Source organism: Bufo bufo, chromosome 2 (assembly GCF_905171765.1).
Source record: "Bufo bufo chromosome 2, aBufBuf1.1, whole genome shotgun sequence".
NCBI lineage: Eukaryota > Metazoa > Chordata > Amphibia > Anura > Bufonidae > Bufo > Bufo bufo.
The window spans coordinates 331,528,805-331,554,275 of record NC_053390.1 but is presented as its reverse complement, the minus strand read 5'-3'; the positions used below and the strand labels follow the sequence as shown (position 1 = coordinate 331,554,275).

The 25,471-nt window shown below is 45.3% G+C and overlaps 2 protein-coding genes across 2 annotated transcripts in view; both read right to left on the bottom strand.

Moving 5' to 3' along the window:
* The window catches only part of RASEF (RAS and EF-hand domain containing), a 101,958-nt gene extending 91,364 nt beyond the window's left edge, over window positions 1-10,594 (bottom strand). Inside the window, exon 1 of the mRNA XM_040417040.1 lies at window positions 10,132-10,594. Within this exon, the coding sequence (XP_040272974.1) occupies window positions 10,132-10,505 (374 nt within the window). The 5' untranslated portion in view covers window positions 10,506-10,594. The remainder of the gene's footprint in view (window positions 1-10,131) is intronic.
* Window positions 10,595-17,197: 6,603 nt separating this feature from the next.
* LOC120990861 (F-box/LRR-repeat protein 7-like) overlaps window positions 17,198-25,471 on the bottom strand; it is a 69,194-nt gene continuing 60,920 nt past the window's right edge. The window contains exons 6-7 of the mRNA XM_040419745.1: window positions 20,928-21,038; window positions 17,198-17,324 (exon numbers count right to left, since the gene is read on the bottom strand). Of these exons, the coding sequence (XP_040275679.1) occupies window positions 17,198-17,324; window positions 20,928-21,038 (238 nt within the window). The remainder of the gene's footprint in view (window positions 17,325-20,927; window positions 21,039-25,471) is intronic.

Genomic DNA, 25,471 nt, shown 5'->3' with positions numbered 1-25,471 from the left:
AGCTATATTTTTTTAATTTTTTGGGCGATAGTCTTAGGTAGGGGCTAATTTTTTGCGGGATGAGGTGATGGTTTTATTGATACCATGTTGTGTGACATATGTCTTTGTGATCGCTTGGTGTCGCACTTTTTGTGATGTAAGGTGACAAAAATGACTTTTTACAGCGTTTTTATTTTATTTTTCAATGGTGTTTATCGGAAAGGGCGGATCCATTTTATAGAGCCGGTCATTACGGACGCGGCGATATCTAATATGTGTGGGTTTTGTTTGTTTTTTCTGTTTTTTATTATAAAATAAGGGGAAAGGGGCGTTTTTTTTTTCTTTTTTACTTTATAAATTTTATTACTTTATTAATTTTATTAAAAAACACTTTTTTTCTTTACTTTATTTCTGATGTTCACTTTTGGGGGTCTGATCCCCCCTGCAATACATTACAATACATCTGTATGGTAATGCATTGCCTGTTAGTGTATGACACTGAGTCATACACTAACAGGTTGCCTAGGAGACCCAGCCTGAAGCTGGATCTCCTCGGGTTCCCGTAGAAGGCAGTTCCCGATGCCGTGCAAGGCATTGGGCAGCCTCTGCACAGCATCGGGATGCCTTGTCACGCATCGGGTCCCCGCCACAGCAGCGCGGGGACTCGATGCGATCACTCACCCGACACAAACCCCTTCTATGTCGCGGTCAGCGTGGACCGCGGCATATAAAGGGTTAATCCGCCAGCATCGGTTTTTACAGCGATGCCGGCGGATACAGCAGGGGCCCGGCTACCATGAACTGCCGGACCCCTGCAGTGATCACGCGCGCACCGCTCCAGTGCCCGCGTGATCACCATGACGTACTATTACGTCAAATTGCGGGAACGCAGTGGTTCCCATGACGTAGTAGTACGTCATAGGTCGGGAAGGGGTTAAAACATTCTCTATCTCTCATTATTCTAGCATCTGGCAAATAATAATACGGTAATTATGGTAGTCCTAATTGACCAAAAACAGGAAAGGTTTATTCTGATTTCATGTCAGATATTGAGAAAAACATGCATATGTGTCTTTTTATATAGTGTATGTAAACTTATAGTTTCAACTGTATATACAGTCAGGTTCATAAATATTGGGACATCAACACAATTCTAACATTTTTGGCTCTATACACCACCACAATGGATTTGAAATGAAACGAACAGGATGTGCTTTAACTGCAGACTGTCAGCTTTAGGCCTCATGCACAGGACCATGCCGTTTTTTGCGGTCCGCAAACCGTGGATCCGCAAAAAACGTAAGCCGCCCATTGTAGAAATGCCTATTCTTGTCCGCAATACGGACAAGTATAGGACATGCTATATTTTTTTTGCGGGGGCCACGGAACAGTGCAACGGATGCGGACAACACATAGAGTGCTGTCAACATCTTTTGCGGCCTCATTGAAGTGAATGGATCCGCACCCGAGCCGCAAAAAATGCATGAGGCCGCAATTTGAGGGTATTTACATCCAAATCAGGTGAACGGTGTAGGAATTACAACAGTTTGCATATGTGCCTCCCACTTGTTGAGGGACCAAAAGTAATGGGACAATTGGCTACTCAGCTGTTCCATGGCCAGGTGTGTGTTATTCCCTCATTATCCCAATTACAATGAGCAGATAAAAGGTCCAGAGTTCATTTCAAGTGTGCTATTTGCATTTGGAATCTGTTGCTGTCAACTCTCAAGATGAGATCCAAAGAGCTGTCACTATCAGTGAAGCAAGCCATCAGAGAGATAGCAAAAACATTAGGCGTGGCCAAAACAACTGTTTGGAACATTCTTAAAAAGAAGGAATGCACCGGTGAGCTCAGCAACACCAAAAGACCCGGAAGACCACAGAAAACAACTGTGGTGGATGACCGAAGAATTCTTTCTCTGGTGAAGAAAACACCCTTCACCACAGTTGGCCAGATCAAGAACACTCTCCAGGAGGTAGGTGTATGTGTGTCAAAGTCAACAATCAAGAGAAGACGATGGGAAGAGAAGAGTATGGCGAAGGAAAGGAACTGCTCATGATCCTAAGCATACCACCTCATCAGTGAAGCATGGTGGTGGTAGTGTCATGGTGTGGGCATGTATGGCTGCCAATTGAACTGGTTCTCTTGTATTTATTGATGATGTCACTGCTGACAAAAGCAGCAGGATGAATTCTGAAGTGTTTCTCATCACAAACATAACAAGGTGCAATACTGAGTGTAAACACACATAGATAAACTAGATGAAAAAGACAGGAAAACTGAGCACTGTCATCCGATGAAGGTGCACATTCACAGTTAGTTTGGTTCTCCACAAGAAAACGTATTGATAACTTGTGGTCCATTTCAGGGACGGTTCAGTCCCTTTCTCAGGGACCATGAGGTCAACAGATGTAATACTGGACTGCACATATAGTACTGCTCAATACTGCTAATACTATCACATTCTACATGGTCGAGTCACATTATTATGACCACTACCTACTTTCGACGGCAGTGTGTAGCTCATGAAGGAGGTCATGTGTTGTGAGCTGGCTTGGTGGGTACGGTATATAAGGTATGTGATAGGCTGTCGGCATACATATCCCTCGTTGCTGTAATGGGGCGATTATGGGCTTTCGGACAGTTTGTAAACTGTTCACGTGCTGCTGTGGTGAAAGTGTATCATGAGTTGACAAATGGCACCATTGCGAATAAAGAGGTGAACATTGGCTACGAAGGTGTATGAGAGTGGACTGAAACCCCACAGTGGAGCAACTCACCACCAAAATGAACATGGGGCTACCAGACGTATATGTTTAAAACAACAGTTCTGTGAACCGTACTGCATATTGGGCTCTGAAGAATATGGCTGGTCAATGCACCTCTGTTAACAAAGTTGCATCGGCAGAAAAGTCAATTTTTGTGGCAGTATTGGAATTAGGCCTCCACTGAGTGGCAAAGGGTTGCATTATCTGATGAGTCAAATTTTCTGCTTCATCAAATGGATGGACATTGGTGTGTCAGGTGAGAAACATCAGTGAACAAACACCCTGCAAGCATTGCTGGAGGAACACAAGCTGGTGGTGGCAGCATTATGGTCTGGGAAATGTTTACGTGGTCTTCTCTGGGCCCACTCCTCCAGGTGGAAAGCACTCTCAATTGATTTAAATATTAATCCATCCTTGTAGATCACGTACACCCATGCATGCTGATTGTCTTCCATAGGTTAGATGGGATCTTCCAGTAAGGACAATGCCACATGTCACATGGCTGGAAATGCCCAACATTGTTTGGTAGAGCATAACCAAGTCTTTCTGGCGCTCTAATTCTCCAGATGTGAACCCAACTGAGCATCTTTGGGACCATCTCAATTGTCATATTTGCTCTATGGATCCTTTCTCACAGACCCTCCAGGAGCTGTGGGATGCACTGCAATCAGCATCTCCAGAGACCTGTGACAACCTACCAGGACATATTGATCACTACCAGCTGGTCAAGCTGTTGTCCATGCTGTACTGCAGGGATGGCCAACCTGCGGCTCTCCAGCTGCTGCAAAACTACAACTCCCATCATGCCCCGTCTGCCTACAGCTATTAGCTTACCAGCAGGGCTTGGTGGGAGTTGTAGTTTTACAACAGCTGGAGAGCCGCAGGTTGGCCAGCCCTGCTGTACTGGATATATGCTGTACAGCAGATATTAGCTGGTGATCATAATAATGGGACTGGACTGTGCTAGTGAGTAATATACACGTCCTGGCAATAACAGCTCCACACCCCATTCACTGTCAGTGTAAGGCTGGGTTCACACGAGCGTGTCCGGATTAGGTCCGGATGCGTCCCGGTGTTTGACTGCAATTGCGTTCCGATGTTCAGTTTTTATCGCGCGGGTGCAATGTGTTCTGCACGCGCGTGATAAAAAACCGACTGTGGTACCCAGACCTGAACTTCTGCACAGAAGTTCAGGTTTGGGTTAGTTGTAGTGTAGATTGTGTTATTTTCCCTTATAACATGGTTATAAGGGAAAATAATAGCATTCTGAATACAGAATGCTTAGTAAAATAGCGCTGGAGGGGTTAAAAAAAATAAAAAAATTAACTCACCTTCTCCGCTTGTTCGCGAAGTTCCCGGTATGATGAGTTGTGGGCTAAAGGACCTTTGGTGACGTCAGATCACATGCTCCAATCACATGGTACATCACCACGGTGATGGACCATGTGATAGGAGCATGTGATCTGATGTCACCAAAGGTCCTTTAGCCCACAACTCATCATTAAGTAAAGAAGAGACCGGGAACTTCGAGATCAAGAGGAGAAGGTGAGTTAATTTGTTTATTTTTTTAACCCCTCCAGCGCTATTGTACTAAGCATTCTGTATTCAGAATGCTATTATTTTCCCTTATAACCATGTTATAAGGGAAAATAATACAGTGAATAGACTGTCACCTAGCAACCATGCGTGAAAATCGCACCGCATCCGCACTTGCTTGCGGATGCTTGCGATTTTCACGCAACCCCATTCACTTCTATGGGGCCGGCGTTGCGTGAAAAACGCAGAATATAGAGCATGCTGCGATTTTCACGCAACGCACAAGTGATGCGTGAAAATCATCGCTCATCTGAACAGCCCCATAGAAATGAATGGGTCAGGATTCAGTGCGGGTGCAATGCGTTCACCTACCGCATTGCACCCGCGCGGAAATCTCGCCCGTGTGAACGCAGCCTAAGAGTGAAGCACCTTATAACAGAGGGATCTGGAGCTCTAATCTCCCTGGGTGAGCTGTGGTTCTCAGCAGTTTCCACTACACAAGAAAAGGCTCTAGTTACCAGGCTCATTCACCATGACTGAGATTTACAAGCTTTAGACCTGAAAAAATAGGGTTTTCCAGTTTCAGCTTAATCAATCTTAATCCTCATATAATGAATAGTTACTGAACTCTTGAAGATATTTTGTTTTTCAGTTCCTTTCCACTTTCACTGGTAGAAAGCAGAGAGCATAAAATGGGGATGAAATGAAACACAAAATATATTAGACAATAAGATTTATTTACAGAAAGGAAAAAAAGTGATAGTTAAAACAAGTACATAATAAGCCATTCCTACTCAGAAATACATATATACCAGAACTTAAGGAATAGGGTTTTTAAGGAGGCTCAGTGTGATGCCTCATCAAAGCTGAACAAGTAGGTACATTTGCACCAACGCAGTAGTCTGCTAAGGTGGCATTGTGGCAATAAGGAGGTCAGATAAACTGAGGACTACTGAATAGTTGATCCAAGAGAAGGATCAAATTTTTGTCTCAGCAACCCAACCAAAGCTTTAGAGCAGGGGCGGACACAATGCAAGAAAGGTATGTCAGCCCCTTTTTATGTGACCAGCATACACCTGAATCAGTCTGCTCGATCATAGAGAAAACTGTGCATACAGCTACAGCTGCACAGTCCTCTCTCTCCCTCCCTGAACTCACCTCCATGATCAGTGTGGGAAGGAAACAGGAAGCTGAATTATCATGAGCAATGCTAGAGCCTGGGGGTCTAAATAACAATCCAGAGAGGAAAAAAATTCTGGCGCTTTAATAGAGCAAAGAAGGGGCAGTGCCCAGCTCCCTGACCTACCTACAGAGGCATAGAGTTAATACTGCCAGCTGTCCGAGGTGGAGAGCATTGCCGTCCACTAGCACCTTTGTGCCAGGGCTCCCGATACAGCCGCAGGAAAGGAAGAGAGCTACTCCAGACTGTCGGCGTCATCAGTAAGTCTTCTAGTCTTCTCTCTAGGTGCAGCATTACTAGCACAACTTAGCCAACTTGGATATTTCCTAATGAATTTAGCACTCCCACAAAAAAAATTTATTCTCTGAACTGTTAGAAAGTCACATGATGCAAACTGTAATGCAGGTAATCTTCTTACCAATGATTGTATTTGTGATAACCTCCCTTTTGATCCCCAGCTGTGTCATGTGACCATAATTCTGACTCTGCAAATAACACAGCATCTTATGAGTGGACAGGAAGACAGTTTCTCTGTGTATTCCTATGGCAGCCTCAATGTCATTCTCATAGGACTGCCATTGACTGCTCTTCCCCCCGCCGACACCACATGTTTTCATCCGTGCGCAGGGAGAAGCAGCAGCGGCGGTGCGGGAACCAGGAGCGGTTCTGGGAGAGGGGTAAGTATATTACCGGTGAGGGGCCCGGCACATGTGGGGGAGTTTTGAGAAATTGGATAACTTGGATAACCCCTTTAATAGAGAAGTAACTGATTTCCTGTCCTATGTCAGTTAGAGATCAGAGTGCTGGTCACATGACACAGCTGAGGATCAGGAGGGAGGTTGTACCTCACAAATACAGTAACTGGTAAGAAGATTACCTTCACTACAGTTTACATCATGTATCTTTCTAACAGGTCAGAGAATAAATTTTTTTGTGGGAGTGCTTCTTTAAACTGTCTCCCTTCACCTTGAGAAAATCCTGTCTACACCCCGTTGTGTGCCAGTTCGTCTAACAAGGGTCAAGTCCTTCCGTGGTATGCCGTCATCTCAAGTGGACTGTAATCCATCAGCATGTTTCAAATCAATCCTCAACAATCTTTCACAAGCAATCTAGTCGACAGGACACCCTGTTCTTTTCTTTCAATATGGCAGTTGTCCCGACACAGGCTGCACAGATGTCTGCTATGCTTCAGGGGGTTTGACAAGTACCCTCTGGTTCTGCATTAGTAGGGCACCTGAAAAATGCTCTAAGGGTACGGCCACACCGTCAAGTTCTTGTATGCAGTTTTTGAAGCCAAAATGTCGTATCTGTCCTGTATACTTTCTCCTCTTTTATGATCCACTCCTGATTTTGGCTTCCAAAACTGCATGCAAAAACTTGACCGTACCCTAAGAGAAAGAGGCAAATCACAGAGGGTATTCTCATCCCAGACATTTGCGGTATACCCACAGGATATGCCATAGATGTGTGATGGATGAGGTCCCACCTTTAGGACCTGCACCTATCTAAAAAATGAAGCTCCCCAACTCTCTCCAAAAAGTTTCTTTTCACCGGATCCAGCTTGTGATTGAAAGCTGTGGTGGCTGGAATTATGGAAACAGTCCCTTAGAAGTGAACTGTAGTTACAGAGGCATTAATAAACTAGGCACATCTCCTGCCAGTGCAGGGAGATCAAGAGGCGTATGGGCACGCCAGTCTTGATAAATCTCCCCCACTGAGTGAGATTTATCATGAACGGAATAAGGTAAAGAGAACTACACTTAAGTCAAAGTGACATATCAAAGGTTTTGATCAATGGGGGTCTGAGCACTGAGACCCCTGCAGATCACTAAAACAATGAGTCTCTTCTCAGTGCTGAAGACAACAGTGAAGATGGCCTCAATAGAAAGTCTATCTTCAGCATCAAGGAGAGACAGTGCTCAACGTGCACTTCTACATCCTTCTTGTAGCAATCGGTGGGGGTCTCACTACTCGGACCTCCACCGATCAAAAGTTTATGTGAAGTGTAGTTACTCTTTAAAGTCAGTTTTGCAAGAGTATGCATTGCAGTGATTTGCACAAAATGTATAAAATACCGCACACTTCCTATACCTCCCCTTTAGGGCAAGTTCACATCTGCGTTTGGAGCCTCCATTGAAGATTCTTCAAAAATGAGTGGCAAAAAGTCCTGCATGGAGTACTTTGTTTTCTGCTAAAAAAAGAAACTAATCGGAGCCCTATTATAGTCAATGGGGTCTGATTGTCTCCATCGGTTTCAGTTATTTTCTTTGTTCTGCTCCTCTAACAGAACAGAACAGTGGAAATAACCAGCGCAGATGTGAACATGGTCTTACTGGGGGAAGATTGTGACCATTTTTGTGGCTTTTTAAAAAGTCGCAGTTGATAAATCTGGCTTAAAGGGGTTTTCTGGCCATTTAACTTAATTAGTAGTTTGTAATAACCTGTGGAGGGAAGCTATTTTGAATAGTACTTACCCTCACCCGCTCCCCCATTCCCTCTCGCGCGCTGCGGGCTCTTCTGCCCTGGTCCTGACTGGATGTGGCCACTTCTCTTCCTGTTCCGCTGTATTGACTTTAATGCAGCTGAACAGAAAAAGAAGACGTATCCAGTTGGGATTGGGGGAGTAAGGGTGGGTAGGTACGAGGTACAAGAGCTTACCTCCACAGGTTATTATGAACTAATAATTAAGTTAAATGGTCAGAGAACCTCTTCAAATCAGCTGGACAGACTAACCACGTCCACTTTCCCATCCATCTTTCAAAGTGGACTGAGAGGTGTAAAAATGCACAATGTCATAAATAAGCCCAAAAAGTTGCAAAGTATGCATCATTTTGAAGCGAGAATTCTGGAGTGCAGGACGTGATAAATTCCCCCGGTGCTTTTTCACACCATGAAAAACTAGCTTTTTTCGTTTCAGCAACACACTGTGGAAAAACAGACAAAATTCTGAACAGGAAGGAATTGTTTGCCCACATTGCAGACCTTCGGTAATCCACTGAGTGACCCTCATGCTAACCAACAAGTCTAAAGTGTATATGGACAGACGGCCATCTCACCAACACCAATTAACAGGCAAACATCTGCCCAGACGAAGCCGTTGGGGACTGGTCACTGGCTTCAGAGAACTGGAAAGCAGAGCACATTAGAGGCTCTTCCTGAAGGACCTCTGTAGATGGGGTAGATGTGAACTCTTCCATGAAGAACTGACCTTACTACTACTGTGGTAGCTCTGTATTGAGATCAGTGCTCAGTCATGCAAGTGCCTGCACAAACACCCTGGGAGCTGGTGACGTGTGTGCAATGTGTCCAACGGAAGGATCTGCAACTCCTATCATGTCCTTCTGGATTGGAGAACTTCTGCCCCGTGGTATAATGCAGGTCAATAGCTGGAGATCCACAGGTCGATCTGTCTAAAAATACTTTCACACTTGCGTTGTGAAGATCCGGCAGGCAGTTCCGTCGCCGGAACTGCCTGCCAGATCTGGAAATCTGTATGCAAACGGATACCATTTGTAGACGGATCCATCTAACAAATGCATTTAAACGCCGGATCCGTCTCTCCGGTGTCATCCGGAAAAACGGATCCGGTATTTATTTATTTTTTGGCATTTTTAAAGGTATGCGCATGCGCAGATCGGAAAGCTGGATCCGTTTTGCCAGAACACTTGGTGCTGGATCCGGCATTAATGCGTTTCAATGGAATATAATTCCGGATCTGGCATTCCGGCAAGTGTTCTGGAATTTTGGACAGAGATAATACCGCAGCATGCTGCTGTATTTTCTCCGGCCAAATACCATAAGAGTGACTGAAGTGAAGACATCCTGATGCATCCTGAACGGATTGCTCTCCATTCAGAATGCATTAGAATAAAACTGATCAGTTCTTTTCCGGTATTGAGCCCCTAGGACGGAACGCTATACCGGAAAAGAATAACGCAAGTGTGAAAGTACCCTAAAAATCTGAAAAGAGGCATCGAGGTTTCCTGGTAATAACAAGCTAATAGATACTACTACTGGTTCCATATGGCAGGTCATGTGACCCTTCTCGGCCAATCTGCTAAGATGGACACTCTTTTAACATGCAGTGTAGACAGGTTCCAGGGGCTTGGACAGTGGATGGGTGAAACAAGGGCATGGCTCTGCAGGTGCCCTGAGTGGGCAGGTTAGCAAGTCACCTGCATGCCAGCTTTGCCAGGGAGCGACTCTCCTCCAATGCTGTCGATTTAACCCTTTAAGGGCATTTAAAATGCATTCGTTACGATACAGACATTTCTGCAAGAAATCTGCCACAGGATTGGCAAACGTTCCAATGGAAAATTGCTCTGATCACAGCAAAAATCCCACATTTGCAACAAATCCCCAATCCCATGAAAGTGGCTACATTTTCATCATTTCCAGTGTATTTTCTGCAATGACTGGTCATACTGGTCTGGTATGGAAGGGAGATAATCACCAGGATATACATTCTCACAGGGGTTAGGTCTGATCTTATCTAAATTTCCCTTCCCCACCGGAGGATTACTGTATAAAGAGGGATATTTGTCTATCAGGAGTCCGGGAAAGCTAGGTGACAACCTGTGCCAGTGGAACAGATGTCTTAATGGGTGTCTCCAGAAGAAGAGAAGGGTTAGGTGCTAGGTGGGACTGCCTGGCAGGCTGGCACTGACCTTGGGATGTAGTTGGACTCTTCCCCCAGCCGGAGTTGGAAGTCCTTCCAGGCTGGGCTGAAGTTCTCTTCTTCCAGGACTTCACTTTCAGAGATCCGGTGGCTCTTTTTTGGCTCCACGGTGGACAGATCCTGGTTCCCTTGTGGCATCTGGAAACCCTGAGTCCCTCGGAAACCCATGACAAAATCCTCAAAGGTAATGGAGCCGTCCCTGTCCCTGTCCAGGCGCCTGAAGATGTTCTCCACCTGGGACGGGGTCACCCGGAGCTCGGCACACAGCGACGAGAAGTCCTCCCTCCCCAGGCGCCCAGAGCGCTTGGCATCAAAGGAGAGGAAGAGGGTGCGGAGCCTGGACAAGTCTCCCTTCTCTTCCATCCAGAGCTGAGGGGTCCGAAACTCAGCAGCCGCGGACTGACGCTCACTTATACGGGGATGCACTCCTCCCTGTGCCAGTCTGGCCCGGTGCCCGGCCGCCCGCCTCCTCGGTCAGGTGTCCTCACCTCACAGCCGCTGCATGCCAGTGTCTGAGCGGGCTGGACTGTAGACGTTGCGTTACCGCCCTAACAGCTGGGTGTATTTACCTCTACTGCCCCGAGCAGCTACATGTATATATTGTGTGCCCTCCCCTAATGCTTAGCAAAAAACCCTACCCCCTGCTACTGCCTGCCACTCATGCCTCAATATACAGTATGCTTGCCCTAGATACCCCCAGAAAGCGACTGCTTCAGATGACCCCCTAAACAACTTCCACTCATAAAGTGCCTGCATCATATGCCTCCATGACAAGGGCCCCCTGTAGCAATCACTTGGGGGGCACATGGGGGCTCAGTCACTGTCATATTGCTCTGGCTGAAGGGTTAGGCCCTTTCACACCAGCGAGTATTCTACGAAATCGCACATTTTTCATTGAACGCATCCGGACTTAATCCGTCACGGTCGTGTCAAAGGGGCCTTATACTGCCCTGAACGTTTAAGGCTGTGTTTTTAGGGGTAGTCTCTTTTTAATTGCAATTGCCCCCTCTATTTCCATGTTCACCCTCCCCCAATGATTTAATGTTTTTTTAATTAATTCATTATGCTAGTTTATTAAAAATATGTATTCATGATACCCTTAATAAACATCACAGTCATTCATTTTTATTACTTTAGATTTAAAAGGGTTTTCCAAGACTTTGATACTGATGACCTCTGGATAGATCATCAGTATCTGATCAGTGTGGGTCGGACACCCTCTCAGGACCCCCGCCCATGAGCTGTTGGAGAAGGCAACGGCGCTCCTGTGAGTGCAGTGGTCTTCTCAGCGCCATATGTTGTACAGCGGCTGTGCTCTGTAACGTGCTCAGCCCCATTCACTTCTGTGAGGCTGAGCTGTGTCTAGGCCACGTGACCGATTATCGTTGGACCCCCACCGATCAGATACTGATGACCTATCCTGAGGACAGGTCATCAGTATTCAAATCTCAGAGCAGTCCTTTAGAGAACCTGTCAGACTGAACATGGTGTGAGCTGCAGGCAGCATGTTATAGAGCAGGAGGAGATGAGCAGACTGATATATAGTTAGTCAGGTCCATAAATATTGGGACATTGACACAATTCTAACATTTTTGGCTCTATACACCACCACAATGGATTTGAAATGAAACGAACAAAATGTGCTTTAACTGCAGACTGTCAGCTTTAATTTGAGGGTATTTACATCCAAATCAGGTGAACGGTGTAGGAATTACAACAGTTTGCATATGTGCCTCCCACTTGTTAAGGGACCAAAAGTAATGGGACAATTGGCTTCTCGGCTGTTCCATGGCCAGGTGTGTGTTATTCCCTCATTATCCCAATTACAATGAGCAGATAAAAGGTCCAGAGTTCATGTCAAGTCTGCTATTTGCATTAGGAATCTGTTGCTGTCAATTCTCAAGATGAGATCCCAAAAGCTGTCACTATCAGTGAAGCAAGCCATCATTAGGCTGAAAAAAACAAAACAAGCCCATCAGAGAGATAGCAAAAACATTAGGCGTGGCCAAAACAACTGTTTGGAACATTCTTAAAAAGAAGGAACACACCGGTGAGCTTAGCAACACCAAAAGACCCGGAAAACAACAGTGGTGGATGACCGAACTCCCTTCACAACAGTTGGCCAGATCAAGAACACTCTCCAGGAGGTAGGTGTATGTGGGTCAAAGTCAACAATCAAGAGAAGACTTCACCGGAGTGAATACAGAGGGTTCACCACAAGATGTAAACCATTGGTGAGCCTCAAAAACAGGAAGGCCAGATTAGAGTTTGCCAAACGACATCTAAAAAAAAGCCTTCACAGTTCTGGAACAACATCCTATGGACAGATGAGACCAAGATCAACTTGTACCAGAGTGATGGGAAGAGAAGAGTATGGAGAAGGAAAGGAACTGCTCATGATCCTAAGCATACCATCTCATCAGTGAAGCATGGTGGTGGTAGAGTCACGGCGTGGGCATGTATGGCTGCCAATGGAACTGGTTCTCTTGTATTTATTGATGATGTGACTGCTGACAAAAGCAGCAGGATGAATTTGAAGTGTTTTGGGCAATATTATCTGCTCATATTCAGCCAAATGCTTCAGAACTCATTAGACGCTTCACAGTGCAGATGGACAATGACCCAAAGCATACTGCAAAAGCAACCAAAGAGTTTTTTAAGGGAAAGAAGTGGAATGTTATGCAATGGCCAAGTCAATCACCTGACCTGAATCCGATTGAGCATGCATTTCACTTGCTGAAGACAAAACTGAAGGGAAAATGCCCCAAGAACAAGCAGGAACTGAAGACAGTTGCAGTAGAGGCCTGGCAGAGCATCACCAGGGATGAAACTCAGCGTCTGGTGATGTCTATGTGTTCCAGACTTCAGGCTATAATTGACTGCAAAGGATTTGTAACCAAGTATTAAAAAGTGAAAGTTTGATTTATGATTATTATTCTGTCCCATTACTTTTGGTCCCCTAACAAGTGGGAGGCACATATGCAAACTGTTGTAATTCCTACACTGTTCACCTGATTTTAATGTAAATACCCTCAAATTAAAGCTGACAGTCTGCAGTTAAAGAACATCTTGTTCATTTCATTACAAATCCATTGTGGTGGTGTATAGAGCCAAAAATGCTAGAATTGTGTCGATGTCCCAATATTTATGGACCTGACTGTATTTGGGAAAAGATTCAGAATAACTTGTAATGTATTCATTTATTTTCCTGCTCATTCTGGGCTTTGAAGTCCAGGCGGCGGTCCTATCAGTGATTGACAGCCTGTCCTCTATGACTGTGTATACAGAGATAGCTGATAGGACTGTCTCCTGGACTTTAAAGCCCAGAAAGAGTAGGGATATAAATGTATAAATTACAAGTTTTACTAAAACGTTTACCACAAAACTATATATCAATCTGTTCAGTTCCTCCTGCCTTATAACATGCTACCTGTAGATTGTTTCACAAGTTCCCTTTAAGCGATATGTTCATTATGACTAATGTGACTTGGGCCACCATGTGTGCTTGCTACAGGTGTTTCCAGAAGGTTCTTGCCACCGATCCACCCATAAAGTGACTGTTGACAAACATAAGATGGGGGGGGGGGGGGGGCTATGTCTGTATTCAAGGCCGGTGTCAGCACCCAGCATACCCGGGGCCCACAGCTCCTGCGGGGGACCACAGCACAGCTGCCAGAGGCCAGAAGCAATGAGCGCTTCCATCAATACAGGTGGAAGCACTCATTGCTGGAGCGCAGGGAGCTGGCTCCTTCATATATGAAAAAACCGCAGCACTCACTTGTCTTCAATTATGCAGGATTTATTCACCAACAAAAATGCGACGTTTCGACCGTCATGGTCTTTCTCAAGAAAGACCATGACGGTCGAAACGTCACATTTTTGTTGGTGAATAAATCCTGCATAATTGAAGACAAGCGAGTGCTGCGGTTTTTTCATATACGACGCATCCAAGGGGGATCTTCAGACTGGCTCCCAACACGGCTGGCACCACCACAAGAAAGGTTTCATTTTTTCGTAGTGCTGCTATTAACATTTTTTTTGGGAGCTGGGTCCTGTTACTCACCGCTCAGCTCCCCACGCTCCTCCCCTTCTTCAGGCCAGCCGTGCTCTGAATGGTGAAGCTGGAAGACTTCTCCCTGCTCCATCATTCAGCCTGAAGCCACGGATCACGCTGCCAGCCTGTGTGGGTGGAGCCTGCAACCCGGTTATCTGCATAAGCTCCGCCCACACAGTGCTGCAGAGCGAACTGTGCCTGCAGGGAAGAGAGGTATGTGAGCTTCAGGAACGGGACAAGGTGAGTAGTTACTGTGTTTTTTTGTTTTTAATACAGAAGGGTCAAAGAGGACTTTATTACTATGGAGGGGGCACAGAGGACTTTATTACTATGGAGGGGGCACAGAGGTCTTTATTACTATGGAGGGGGCACAGAGGTCTTTGTTACTATGGAGAGGGCAAAGAGGACTTTATTACTATGGAGGGGGCACAGAGGACTATTACTATGGAGGGGGCACAGAGGTCTTTATTACTATGGAGGGGGCACAGAGGTCTTTATTACTATGGAGGGGGCAGAGATGACTGTTACTGTGGTGGGGGCACAGAGGTCTTTATTACTATGGAGGGGGCACAGAGGTCTTTATCATTATGGAGGGGGCACAGAGGTCTTTATTACTATGGAGGGGGCTCAGATGGCATTACTACTCTGGAGGGGGCACAAAGGGCATTACTAATGTGAAGGGGGCACAATGGGCATTTCTACTATGGAGGGGACACAGAGCCAGAGAGCATTACTACAATGAAGGGGGCACAGTGGGCATTATTATTGTGAAGGGGGCACAGTGGGGATTTCTACTATGAAGGGGGCACAATGGGGATTATTACTATGAAGGGGCACAATGGGGATTATTACTATGAAGGGGGCACAATGGGGATTATTACTGTGAAGGGGGCACAATGGGGATTATTACTATGAAGGGGGCACAATGGGGATTATTACTATGAAGGGGGCACAATGGGGATTATTACTATGAAGGGGGCACAATGGGGATTATTACTGTGAAGGGGGCACAATGGGGATTATTACTGTGAAGGGGGCACAGAGAGGGCATTAAACTGTGAAAGGGGCACAGAGAGGGCATAACTACTGTAAGAGGGCACAATGTGGGCATAACTACTGTGAGGGGGCACACATCTGTACAAAACTACTGTGAAGGTTGTACAATGAGGGCAATACTACTGTGAGGGAGTACAATTTTTTTTAAAGTATTGGGGGGGGGGGGGGGGAGAAAAAGGACCCGCCCCGGGTGCCAAACACCATAGTCACGCCACTGAAGCAGGGAACTATTTGCTCCACCATTAAGTTGCCAGCGCTCGACAGCAGCAGCACAATGTCCACACACATGGTCCTGCTGATCTGTGTAGGAGGAGGAGCAGGGCAGGCTGGGAATCAGCCTCTGCTCCTCCTACACAGCAGCAAGATGTGTCACAGTATCCTGCTGCTGCTGATGGGGAGCGCAGCTCATGGGAGGAGCCAGGTGACTGAGGCGAGGAGTTTTTTTTTTTTTCACTTCCTGTGAAGGGGGCACATCTGGGCATAACCACTGTGAAGGGAGCACTGGGCACATATCTTGGCATATCCACCATAAGAGGGTACATATCTACTGTGAAGGGGGCACACATTTTAGCATATGTACTGTGAGGGGGCACATATCTTAGCATATCCACCGTAAGAGGGTACATATCTACTGTGAAGGGGGCACACATCTTGGCATATGTACTGTGAGGGGGCACATATCTTTGCATATCTACTGTGAGGGGGCACATATATTGGCATATCTACTGTGAGGGGGCACATATCTTTGCATATCTACTGTGAGGGGGCACATATATTGGCATATCAACTGTGAGGGGGGCACATATTTTGGAATATCTACTGTGAGGGGGCACATATTTTGGCATATCTACTGTGAGGGGGCACATTTTAAAATGCCACAAGGGGGCCGAGACTTTATCGCCCAAGGGCCCACATGAACCTGGATTCCTACCTAAGATCATTTTTGGATCTAAATTTAGCAGGCTGTTTTGTTAGACATTGGAAGGGTTGTCCAGCTTCGAAACTATTTTCCTCCCCCACTCCCCCCAGCAGCAGTCGCAGAAGTGATATGCCCCCAATTAGCTGGTCACTGTGCCATGTGCCTCGTGTGGCACACATTATTGGCTGCAGTGGCAGATGTGATGTTCTTCCACTCTGGAAGTTGTGTGGCGAGGAGCTGGTAAGTATGCTTCCCTGCACACACTTAGCAGGGAGGGCGACTGTCCAGAATTGTTTCAAAACTAGAGAACCCTTCTAAACAAGGTTGTGCCTGTGTTCCATTGTCACACAGCACATGTTAAAGGGGCATTCCTATCTTGAACTTTTCTGGTACAATATGGATTTAGAGACCCCTTTTCATCAATGCAAAGCACCCGTCAGCTGCCCACTGAAATTATTGGAGAGGTGGCTGCCTCCTTTTCTCCATTAAAGGGAACCTGTCACCGGGATTTTGGGTATAGAGCTGAGGACATGGGTTGCTAGATGGCCGCTAGCAAATCCGCAATATCCAGTCCCCATAGCTCTGTGTGCTTTTATTGTGTAAAAAAAAAAAACATTTGATACATATGCAAATTAACCTGAGATGAGTCCTGTCCCTGAGTCCTGTATGTGAGAAGAGTCAGGGACAGGACTCATCTCAGGTTAATTTGCATATGTATCAAATCGGTTTTTTGACACAATAAAAGCACACAGAGCTATGGGGACTGGGTATTGCGGATGTGCTAGCGGCTATCTAGCAAACCATGTCCTCAGCTCTATACCCAAAATCCAGGTGACAGGTTCCCTTTAAAGAGGACCTTTCATCTGCTTAACCTGAGTCTAATTAGGGTCTTACCTTATAGGGCGGCACCCACTGATGTCATCAGTTCATCATATACACAGACATGTAGATAATATTTATGAAATTCTTTTATTACATATATATACAGCTAACAACACATACAATATTTGAATTGTAAAGTGACATTTATTCTCCTAATATGTTTGCAGCTGGTATAGACAAATCATGAAGAATTTGGAATGATTTGCTAAATTTTTTGAGGTACCCAAGGTCAGGAGACACACGGCAGCCATAGAGATGAAGTACCTTCAGTCTGAAAAACAGAACGCATCATTTTAGCCAAGGAAAAGAAGGCAACATTTTAGTTAAACTGACTTACTTCTTCACAAGAACTTTAGATATGTCATAGTGTCACATCAGAGGTTTTTATCTGTGGGGTGTACTGAGACCAAGGAGTTTCTGAAAACAGATATCAAGACCCCTTCATAGACTGATGCTCTCGGAGTAATTCATCATACATTTTATAAAATAGATCTAAGTAAAGGAAAATGCTGTAAAGAGCAAGAATGAATTACCCAGGGGTAGTAGTATACATGTCATAAAGTCAAACTGGATATCTGGATTATGTGTATAGATAAGGAGTCCGGTAATAATGAAGGTTTTCCTTTAAGATGACTACACAGTATTTCCTCCTTTATAGATCTGTTTTATGATATTATTACTGCACGCAATGCTTGTATTCGATCAGGCGCTTGCCATATGGAACTTTTTTGTATTTTATAATCTCAGTTCTACAGAGATAGTTCTTTAATTAAATATTGACCAACATTATAACATAGAAATATACATCTTTAAAGGGGTTGGCTGAGTTCTAGATATTGATAACCTAGCCAGAGAATAGGTCATCAATACCAGATCATTGGGGTCCGACACTCACACCGATTAGACAAACATGGCACACACTAGTGCTGGAAGCAACACAGTGGACAGAGCCAGAAGTGGGAAGCTGTGTAGGATAGGGTCCTGAGAATAGGCCATCAATACCAGATCATTGGGGTCCGACACTCACACCAATTAGACAAACATTGCACACACCAGTGCTGGAAGCAACACAGTGGACGGAGCCAGAAGTGGGAAGCTGTGTAGGATAGGGTCCTGAGAATAGGCCATCAATACCAGATCATTGGGGTCCGACACTCACACCGATTAGACAAACATGGCACACACCAGTGCTGGAAGCAACACAGTGGACGGAGCCAGAAGTGGGAAGCTGTGTAGGATAGGGTCCTGAGAATAGGTCATCAATACCAGATCATTGGGGTCCGACACTCACACCGATTAGACAAACATGGCACACACCAGTGCTGGAAGCAACACAGTGGACGGAGCCAGAAGTGGGAAGCTGTGTAGGATAGGGTCCTGAGAATAGGCCATCAATACCAGATCATTGGGGTCCGACACTCACACCGATTAGACAAACATGGCACACACTAGTGCTGGAAGCAACACTGTGGACGGAGCCAGAAGTGGGAAGCTGTGTAGGATAGGGTCCTGAGAATAGGCCATCAATACCAGATCATTGGGGTCCGACACTCACACCGATTAGACAAACATGGCACACACCAGTGCTAGAAGCAACACAGTGGACGGAGCCAGAAGTGGGAAGCTGTGTAGGATAGGGTCCTGAGAATAGGCCATCAATACCAGATCATTGGGGTCCGACACTCACACCGATTAGACAAACATGGCACACACCAGTGCTAGAAGCAACACAGTGGACGGAGCCAGAAGTGGGAAGCTGTGTAGGATAGGGTCCTGAGAATAGGCCATCAATATCTAGAACCTGAACAATCCATTTAGTGGCATGTTTGAATTTTGTTTATGAAAACATGAAGTAAAAGCAAAATGTTAAACAAAAACTATTAGTTTCCATAAAACTGTTCTGTCTGTAAAACCATTAATAAATGTACCAGTGGCTGAGACCACCACTGGCTAGGAGAAGAGCGGGAATGGACAAGGCCGCCTGAGTGAATAGCATGGCACCTGTGCCTGCAGGGAACAGCAGGGCAGCGGTGGGCATGAGACGCCGGTGCATCATTGAGCATGCGCACTGCCGCTCCATTCATCTCCTTGAGACTGCCGGAGATAGCCAAGTACTGCAATAAGTGGAGCAATAGTTCATGCTTCATCTGCTACTCTGTTCATTTTGTAGGGGACCTATTCTTGTGATCATTGGGGGAGAGGGGGGGGGGCGGCTGTGATAAGACCCCTGCTGATCTAATTATTATACCCTATCTTGTGGATATAATGTGGGGAGTACCAACAAGCAAGTCAGCTCTGTCCAAGGTATGGTATTTAGATTTCGGGATAAAACAGATATCTGGTTTAATGCCCTGGAGGAAGAAAGATTTATGGAATTTCAGCTCATAGGGTACTATTCTCACTGAACCAACAGCTGTATGTAGAACTATTAGACTACTCCAAAAGGAAGAGCGCCTCATCTGTAGACAGCTGTTCTTACACAGAGCAGGGTGCTGATTGGCTGGATGGCAGATCCATTGCTCTTCTTTTTGGAGAAGTCTCTGGTTTGACTAATATGAGCTAATTTGCATATATTTTCCCATGGAGCACTGTCTGTAAGAAAGTTTTCATACACCCACTGGGTCTCTTTAATGAGAACCAGTCGCCCCCCCCCCGTCCATTTCAATCAAAATGTAACTAGGGAATGCAGGTCACCGTGCACGCCAAGCACACTCTGCTTTTAACCACGTCCGGGGCCATTACAGCTTTCATCGGATCCAGGGATGCAAGTACCAACATGCACGCTGAGCCCACCATATACTTCTCCTGGAGCCAAATGGCTACTGGTAGGTTCTTTATAAGCAGACTCAGTTTTATACTGACTTTAAAACCAGCCTCCAGGACAGATTGACTGGTCAGGTGTGCATGACTCCAAGGAGATCGCCACGCCTCCAATATATACTGCAAAGAAAAAATGTGGGGGATTGGGTCAGCACAACCTGTATGTGGCGCACATCACTATGGCGAAATACATATACAAACGGAAAATACAAATGTGATAGCACTCTACATCCAGCAATTTGCCACATTTTGGCCAAAGCGTAGTAAGCCTTCCAATGCCTCATCCAGCATGGAGGCAAATTGCTGGATGTAGAGTGCTATCACATTTGTATTTTTCGTTTGTATATGTATTTCGCCATAGTGATGTGCACCTACAGGCAGGTTGTGCTGACCCAATTCCCCACATTTTTTCTTTGTAGTATATATTGGAGGCGTGGCGATCTCCTTGGAGTCATGCACACCTGACCAGTCAATCTGTCCTGGAGGCTGGTTTTAAAGTCAGTATAAAACTGAGTCTGCTTGTATAGAACCTACCAGTAGCCATTTGGCTCCAGGAGAAGTATATGGTGGGCTCAGCGTGCATGTTGGTACTTGCATCCCTGGATCCGATGAAAGCTGTAATGGCACCGGACGGGGTTAAAAGCAGAGTGTGCTTGGCGTGCACGCTGACCTGCATTCCCTGGACTTTGTGTGGCTGTCATGGCCCATAAACAGGTAGGAACTAGAGTTAGGGACCACTCAAATAGAGGCGACCTTGACGTGGTGAGTGGCTTATTACGCTTTGGCCAAAATGTACACCAATGCCTCATCCAGCATGGAGGCAAATTGCTGGATGTAGAGTGCTATCACATTTGTATTTTTCGTTTGAAAATGTAACTAGGACTTGTTCTATTAAAAACCATATTAAAAACTACAACTGCAGCAAATCTACAACAATACAAACTTAAAAATGAGTATACTTTGACAGGTGCTGTGGATTATATATGCACCCCAAATTGTTGTTTTCAAAAAGTTATTTTTTCCCCCTGTGAACATATAGTCTTTATGACAGTACCTTTTACAATTCATGCAAAGCTTTTCAATGGCGTCTGCTGGGACTTCTTTGCAGAAACTGAGTTTTAAACATTCCAGGGTGGCATAGCAGTAACTGGCGAGCAAGCATACCCTGCAACAAATCAGTCCGACATATCAGTTCGGTGTGCAATGTTCCATACAACTTAATGTTTTGTTTCAGTTTTTATCTTTTCCTTTTTTTACAATTTGTACCTTTATTTCTTTGTAAACTAAACTCAGTTTAATGAAGTAGGAAGTGACACATGGTTGTGCTTATGTCTTCACAGACAGATTAAACTGTATGATGCCCAATACAAAATCTATATTACCCCCCCCCCCCCCCCCCCGCCCCCCCCCCCACACACACACACACATCTTTTGGTATTTTGTCATTTAAGAGGTTATCCCATCTAGGATATTTATGGCATATCGATATGATATGCCATAAATGTTTGATAGGTGCAGGTCCCACCTGGGTCCCCAAAGAAAGCAGACCACGCATGCGCAGTGTACTCTCCATTCACTGCTATGGGCTTGTTTTTTTTTTTGTAGTCCCATCTGGAAGTAGAAGTGAGTCCTAGAGGTGGAACCTGCACCTATATAACACTTATGGTACAGTATATGCTAGCGTTATGCCATAAATTCAAAGACTGGACAAGCTCTATTTAGCTATAGTTATATGTTATGGGTTTTTGAGAATCGGACTAGTGTGGCATCAATACTATTGTATCTAACTAATGCCCACAATCTTTGGACTGAGAAGACAAAATGTAAAATTTGTATCTATATAGTACAGCATACATGGTAAAATTGCATCCCTCTGTATTAGGCCCCATGCACACAACCACAAACAGTGTGCTGTCCACATTTTTTGGTGGCCTTATTAAAATGGATGGGTCCGCATTCAATCCTCAAAAAATGCAGATCAAATGCAGACCAAAAACACAGTTGTGTGCCTGGGGCCTTGAAGGGGTATTCCCATCACAGACAATGGGGGCATATTGCTAGGATATGACCCCTATGTCTGATAGGTGCGGGTCCCACCTCTGGGACCTGCACCTACAAGGAGAACGGAGCGGGGAGAGCTGTGGCTGGTGGAGCCCGGATTTCCCGGGGTCCGTCCACCACCAAGCGCTGCTCCCATAGAAGTGAATGGGAGCGCACCACGCACGCGTGGCCCCTGCTCCCATCTATTTCTATGGGGCAGACGGAAATAACCGAGCCAGCTATTTTCGGTGGCCCCATAGAAATGAATGGAGGACGGCTGCGCATGCGCAGTGCGCCCTCCGTTCATTTCCCCGCTCTGTTCTCATTGTAAGTGTGGGTCCCAGAGGTGGGACCCGCACCTATCAGACAATGGGGACATATCCTAGCAATATGCCCCGATTGTCTGTAATGGGAATACCCCTTTAACATATAAGAAGGAGACGAAATATGAAAGAGCCATCTGTTGCCATAGTAGCTCTTCATAGCCCAGATCTTAGTTTTCTGCAATTCACGGATGGAAATTGAAAAGGTTCTGAGCAGCAATTAGGTCCTTTTCTTATTTCTGTATTTTAATTAGGATACAAAGAAAAGTGCCTTCATTATGCTGTTCTGTTATCCTAGAATGTATTGACGTACATTCTGATTATGGAGGTGAGCTTTCTTCTCGGGAATGATCATGTCCGGTGCTAATTAGCAGAAAAACAGGTGCCTGTTATTATTCAGTATTAGTATTATGGTCGCTGTCCAAGCCCTGCTTATACAGTTTCAGGGGGAGACATAGGCTGAACAGTATGTGATCCATATACTACAACAGCTCATTCATGTGTCATAAAGCACCTCTCATGGCTCTCTAGCCAATCTCTCAACAGTGGGCAGATTTTCTTAGTGGACCATGGAGATCTTGAGTACAATCCCTTGCAAGCAGTTACAGTACATGTAGTAGACAGTGGGAAGCAGTGTTACTGTATTTAGTGCCATCAGGTAGCACCGGGCCCCTTGCCTACAGGGCCTTCTGCAGCAGCATAGGCTGCATACATGTTACTCCCACAGTTTACAGGTCCCCTAAATAATGGTAAAGGGGAGATTAGTCACTGAAGATAAGGAAAAGGCAGAGTTACTAAATAGTTTTTTTTAGCTCTGTATACACAAAAGAAGAGAAAGGAGCTGATATCTGTGGTGCTGGGGCTGTTAGTACATCCAGTAATATACCCAATTGGCTAATTGTAGATAAGGTCCAAGATAAGTTAAATAAGGTAAATGTGAACAAGGCTCCGGGTCTACATGGATTACACCCAAGAGTTCTTAAAGAGCTCAGTTCAATCATTGATGTGCCCTTGTTTATAATTTTTAAAGATTCTCTAGGTACTGGTACAGTGCCAAGTAATTGGCGCAAGGGTTGCACCGGGTATCAAATTATCAATACTTAATCGATACTTTTGCACCAGTATCAATTCGGGATTTGCCTTTTACCAATACTAGGCTGCGCTACTGAGCAGCCTAGTGTCACAGAACATGGCACACGCTTTTCTCAGCGTGCCATGTTCCCTCAGCAGCACAGGACAGAAGGAAGCAGTCCCTCTCCCCTGTGCTGCTGCTGCCCCTGCCACCAATGGGAGGAGGGGAGGGGCTGTGCCCACTGCGCCACCAATGGAAATGATTAACGTTTAATACAGATACAGGAGGCGGGTGCCGGCAGCAAAATCACATAGCCGTCACCCGGCCTCTATGACAGGGAGCTGCACTGATCGCAGCTCCCTGTCATTGAGGCCGGGGGTCGGCTATGTGATTCTGCCGCCAGCACCCGCCTCCTGTATCTGTATTAAACGTTAATCATTTCCATTAGTGGCGCAGTGGCCCCCCCCCCACAGTACTAAAAACATTGGTGGCACAGTGCGCCCAGCCCCCCCACCATTAAAAACATTGGTGGTGCAGTGCACCCTTCCCCAACCTCCCCCCCCCCCAGTATTATAATCATTGGTTGCAGTGGCCACAGGGTCCCCTCCTCCCCTCCTCATTGGTGGTGCAGTGGTAGTTGTGATCCGAGCCCCAGCAGTGTAATCCTGGGGCTCCGATCGGTTACCATGGCAGCCAGGACGCTACTGAAGCCCTGGCTGCCATGGTAATCTCCCTGCTGCTGTGTGTACAAAGCACAGGGCAGCAGGGAGAGTGTAAAGTCTTATTCACCCTGATAGATCTCTATTAGGGTGAATAGGACAAGGGATTACAATTTTACATATAAAATATGTAAACAATAAATAAATAAACATATTACATATCGCCACGTCCAAAAAGTCCAAAATATTAAAATATTTTAAAAATCTCCTATGCGGTGAATGGCGTAACAGAAAAAAATTTAAATAAAAACTGCACGATTCGCCATTTTTTTGTCACCTTGTCCCCCCAAAAAATAGGATAGTACTGTTTTAGTATGGGTCGGACATTCCATAAAATGCAAAATGCACGCAGCTTTTTTGGTGTTTTATTTTTTTCGCGTGGTATCGAATGGTATCGAGTATCGCAATACTTTTTTATGGTATTGAAATCGAATCTAATTTTTGGTATCATGACAACCCTAATTGGTGCAGGGCAAATGTGGTGCCCATTCAAAAAAGGATCTAGGTCCTCCACAGGTAATTATAGACCAGTTAGTTTAACTAACTCTTAAGGGAAGGGACTATATACAGGAGTATGTGACTGTAAATAATATTTTAAGTGATAACCAACATGGGTTTACCAAGGACAGAAGTTGTCAGACTAACCTGATTAGTTTTTATGAGAAGGTGAGTAGAAGACTGGACAGAGGGGCGGCTGTGGATGTAGTGTTTCTGGATTTTGCTAAAGCTTTTGATACTGTCCCTCATAGATGTTTAATAAGTAAAGTAAGGTCTATAGGCTTGGAAAGTATAGTTTGTAATTGGATTGAAAACTGGCTGAAGGACCGTGTCCAGAGAGTTGTGATCTGAGATTCCTATTTGGAATGGTCCCGGGTTATAAAGCGTGTACCCCAAGGTTCAGTGCTGGGTCCTCTATTATTTTATTTATTTATTAATGATATTGAGGAAGGGATTAACAGATGACACTAAGCTGTGTAGTGCTGTGCAGTCTATGGAAGATGTCCATAAAATACAAGTGACTTGAACACTCTGAGTGATCGGGCATCAACTTGGCAAATGAGGTTCAATGTGGATGAATGTAAAGTTATGCATCTTGGTAGTAGTAATTAATAATCTCTGTGCTTTATATGTCCTAGGGGAGGTAACACTGGGGGAGTCACTTATAGAGAAGGGTTTGGGTGTCCTTGTAGATCATAGATTAAATTACAGCATACAATGTCAATCAGCTGCTTCTAAGGCCACCAGGATACTGTCATGCATTAAACGAGGCATGGACTCGCGGGACAGGGATGTAATACTACCACTTTACAAAGCGTTGGTGCGGCCTCATCTGGAATATGCAGTTCAGTTTTGGACACCAGTCCATAGAAAGGACGCACTGCAGCTGGTAAAAGTACAGAGGAGAGCGACTATACTGATAAGGGGCATCGAGGGTCTTAGTTAT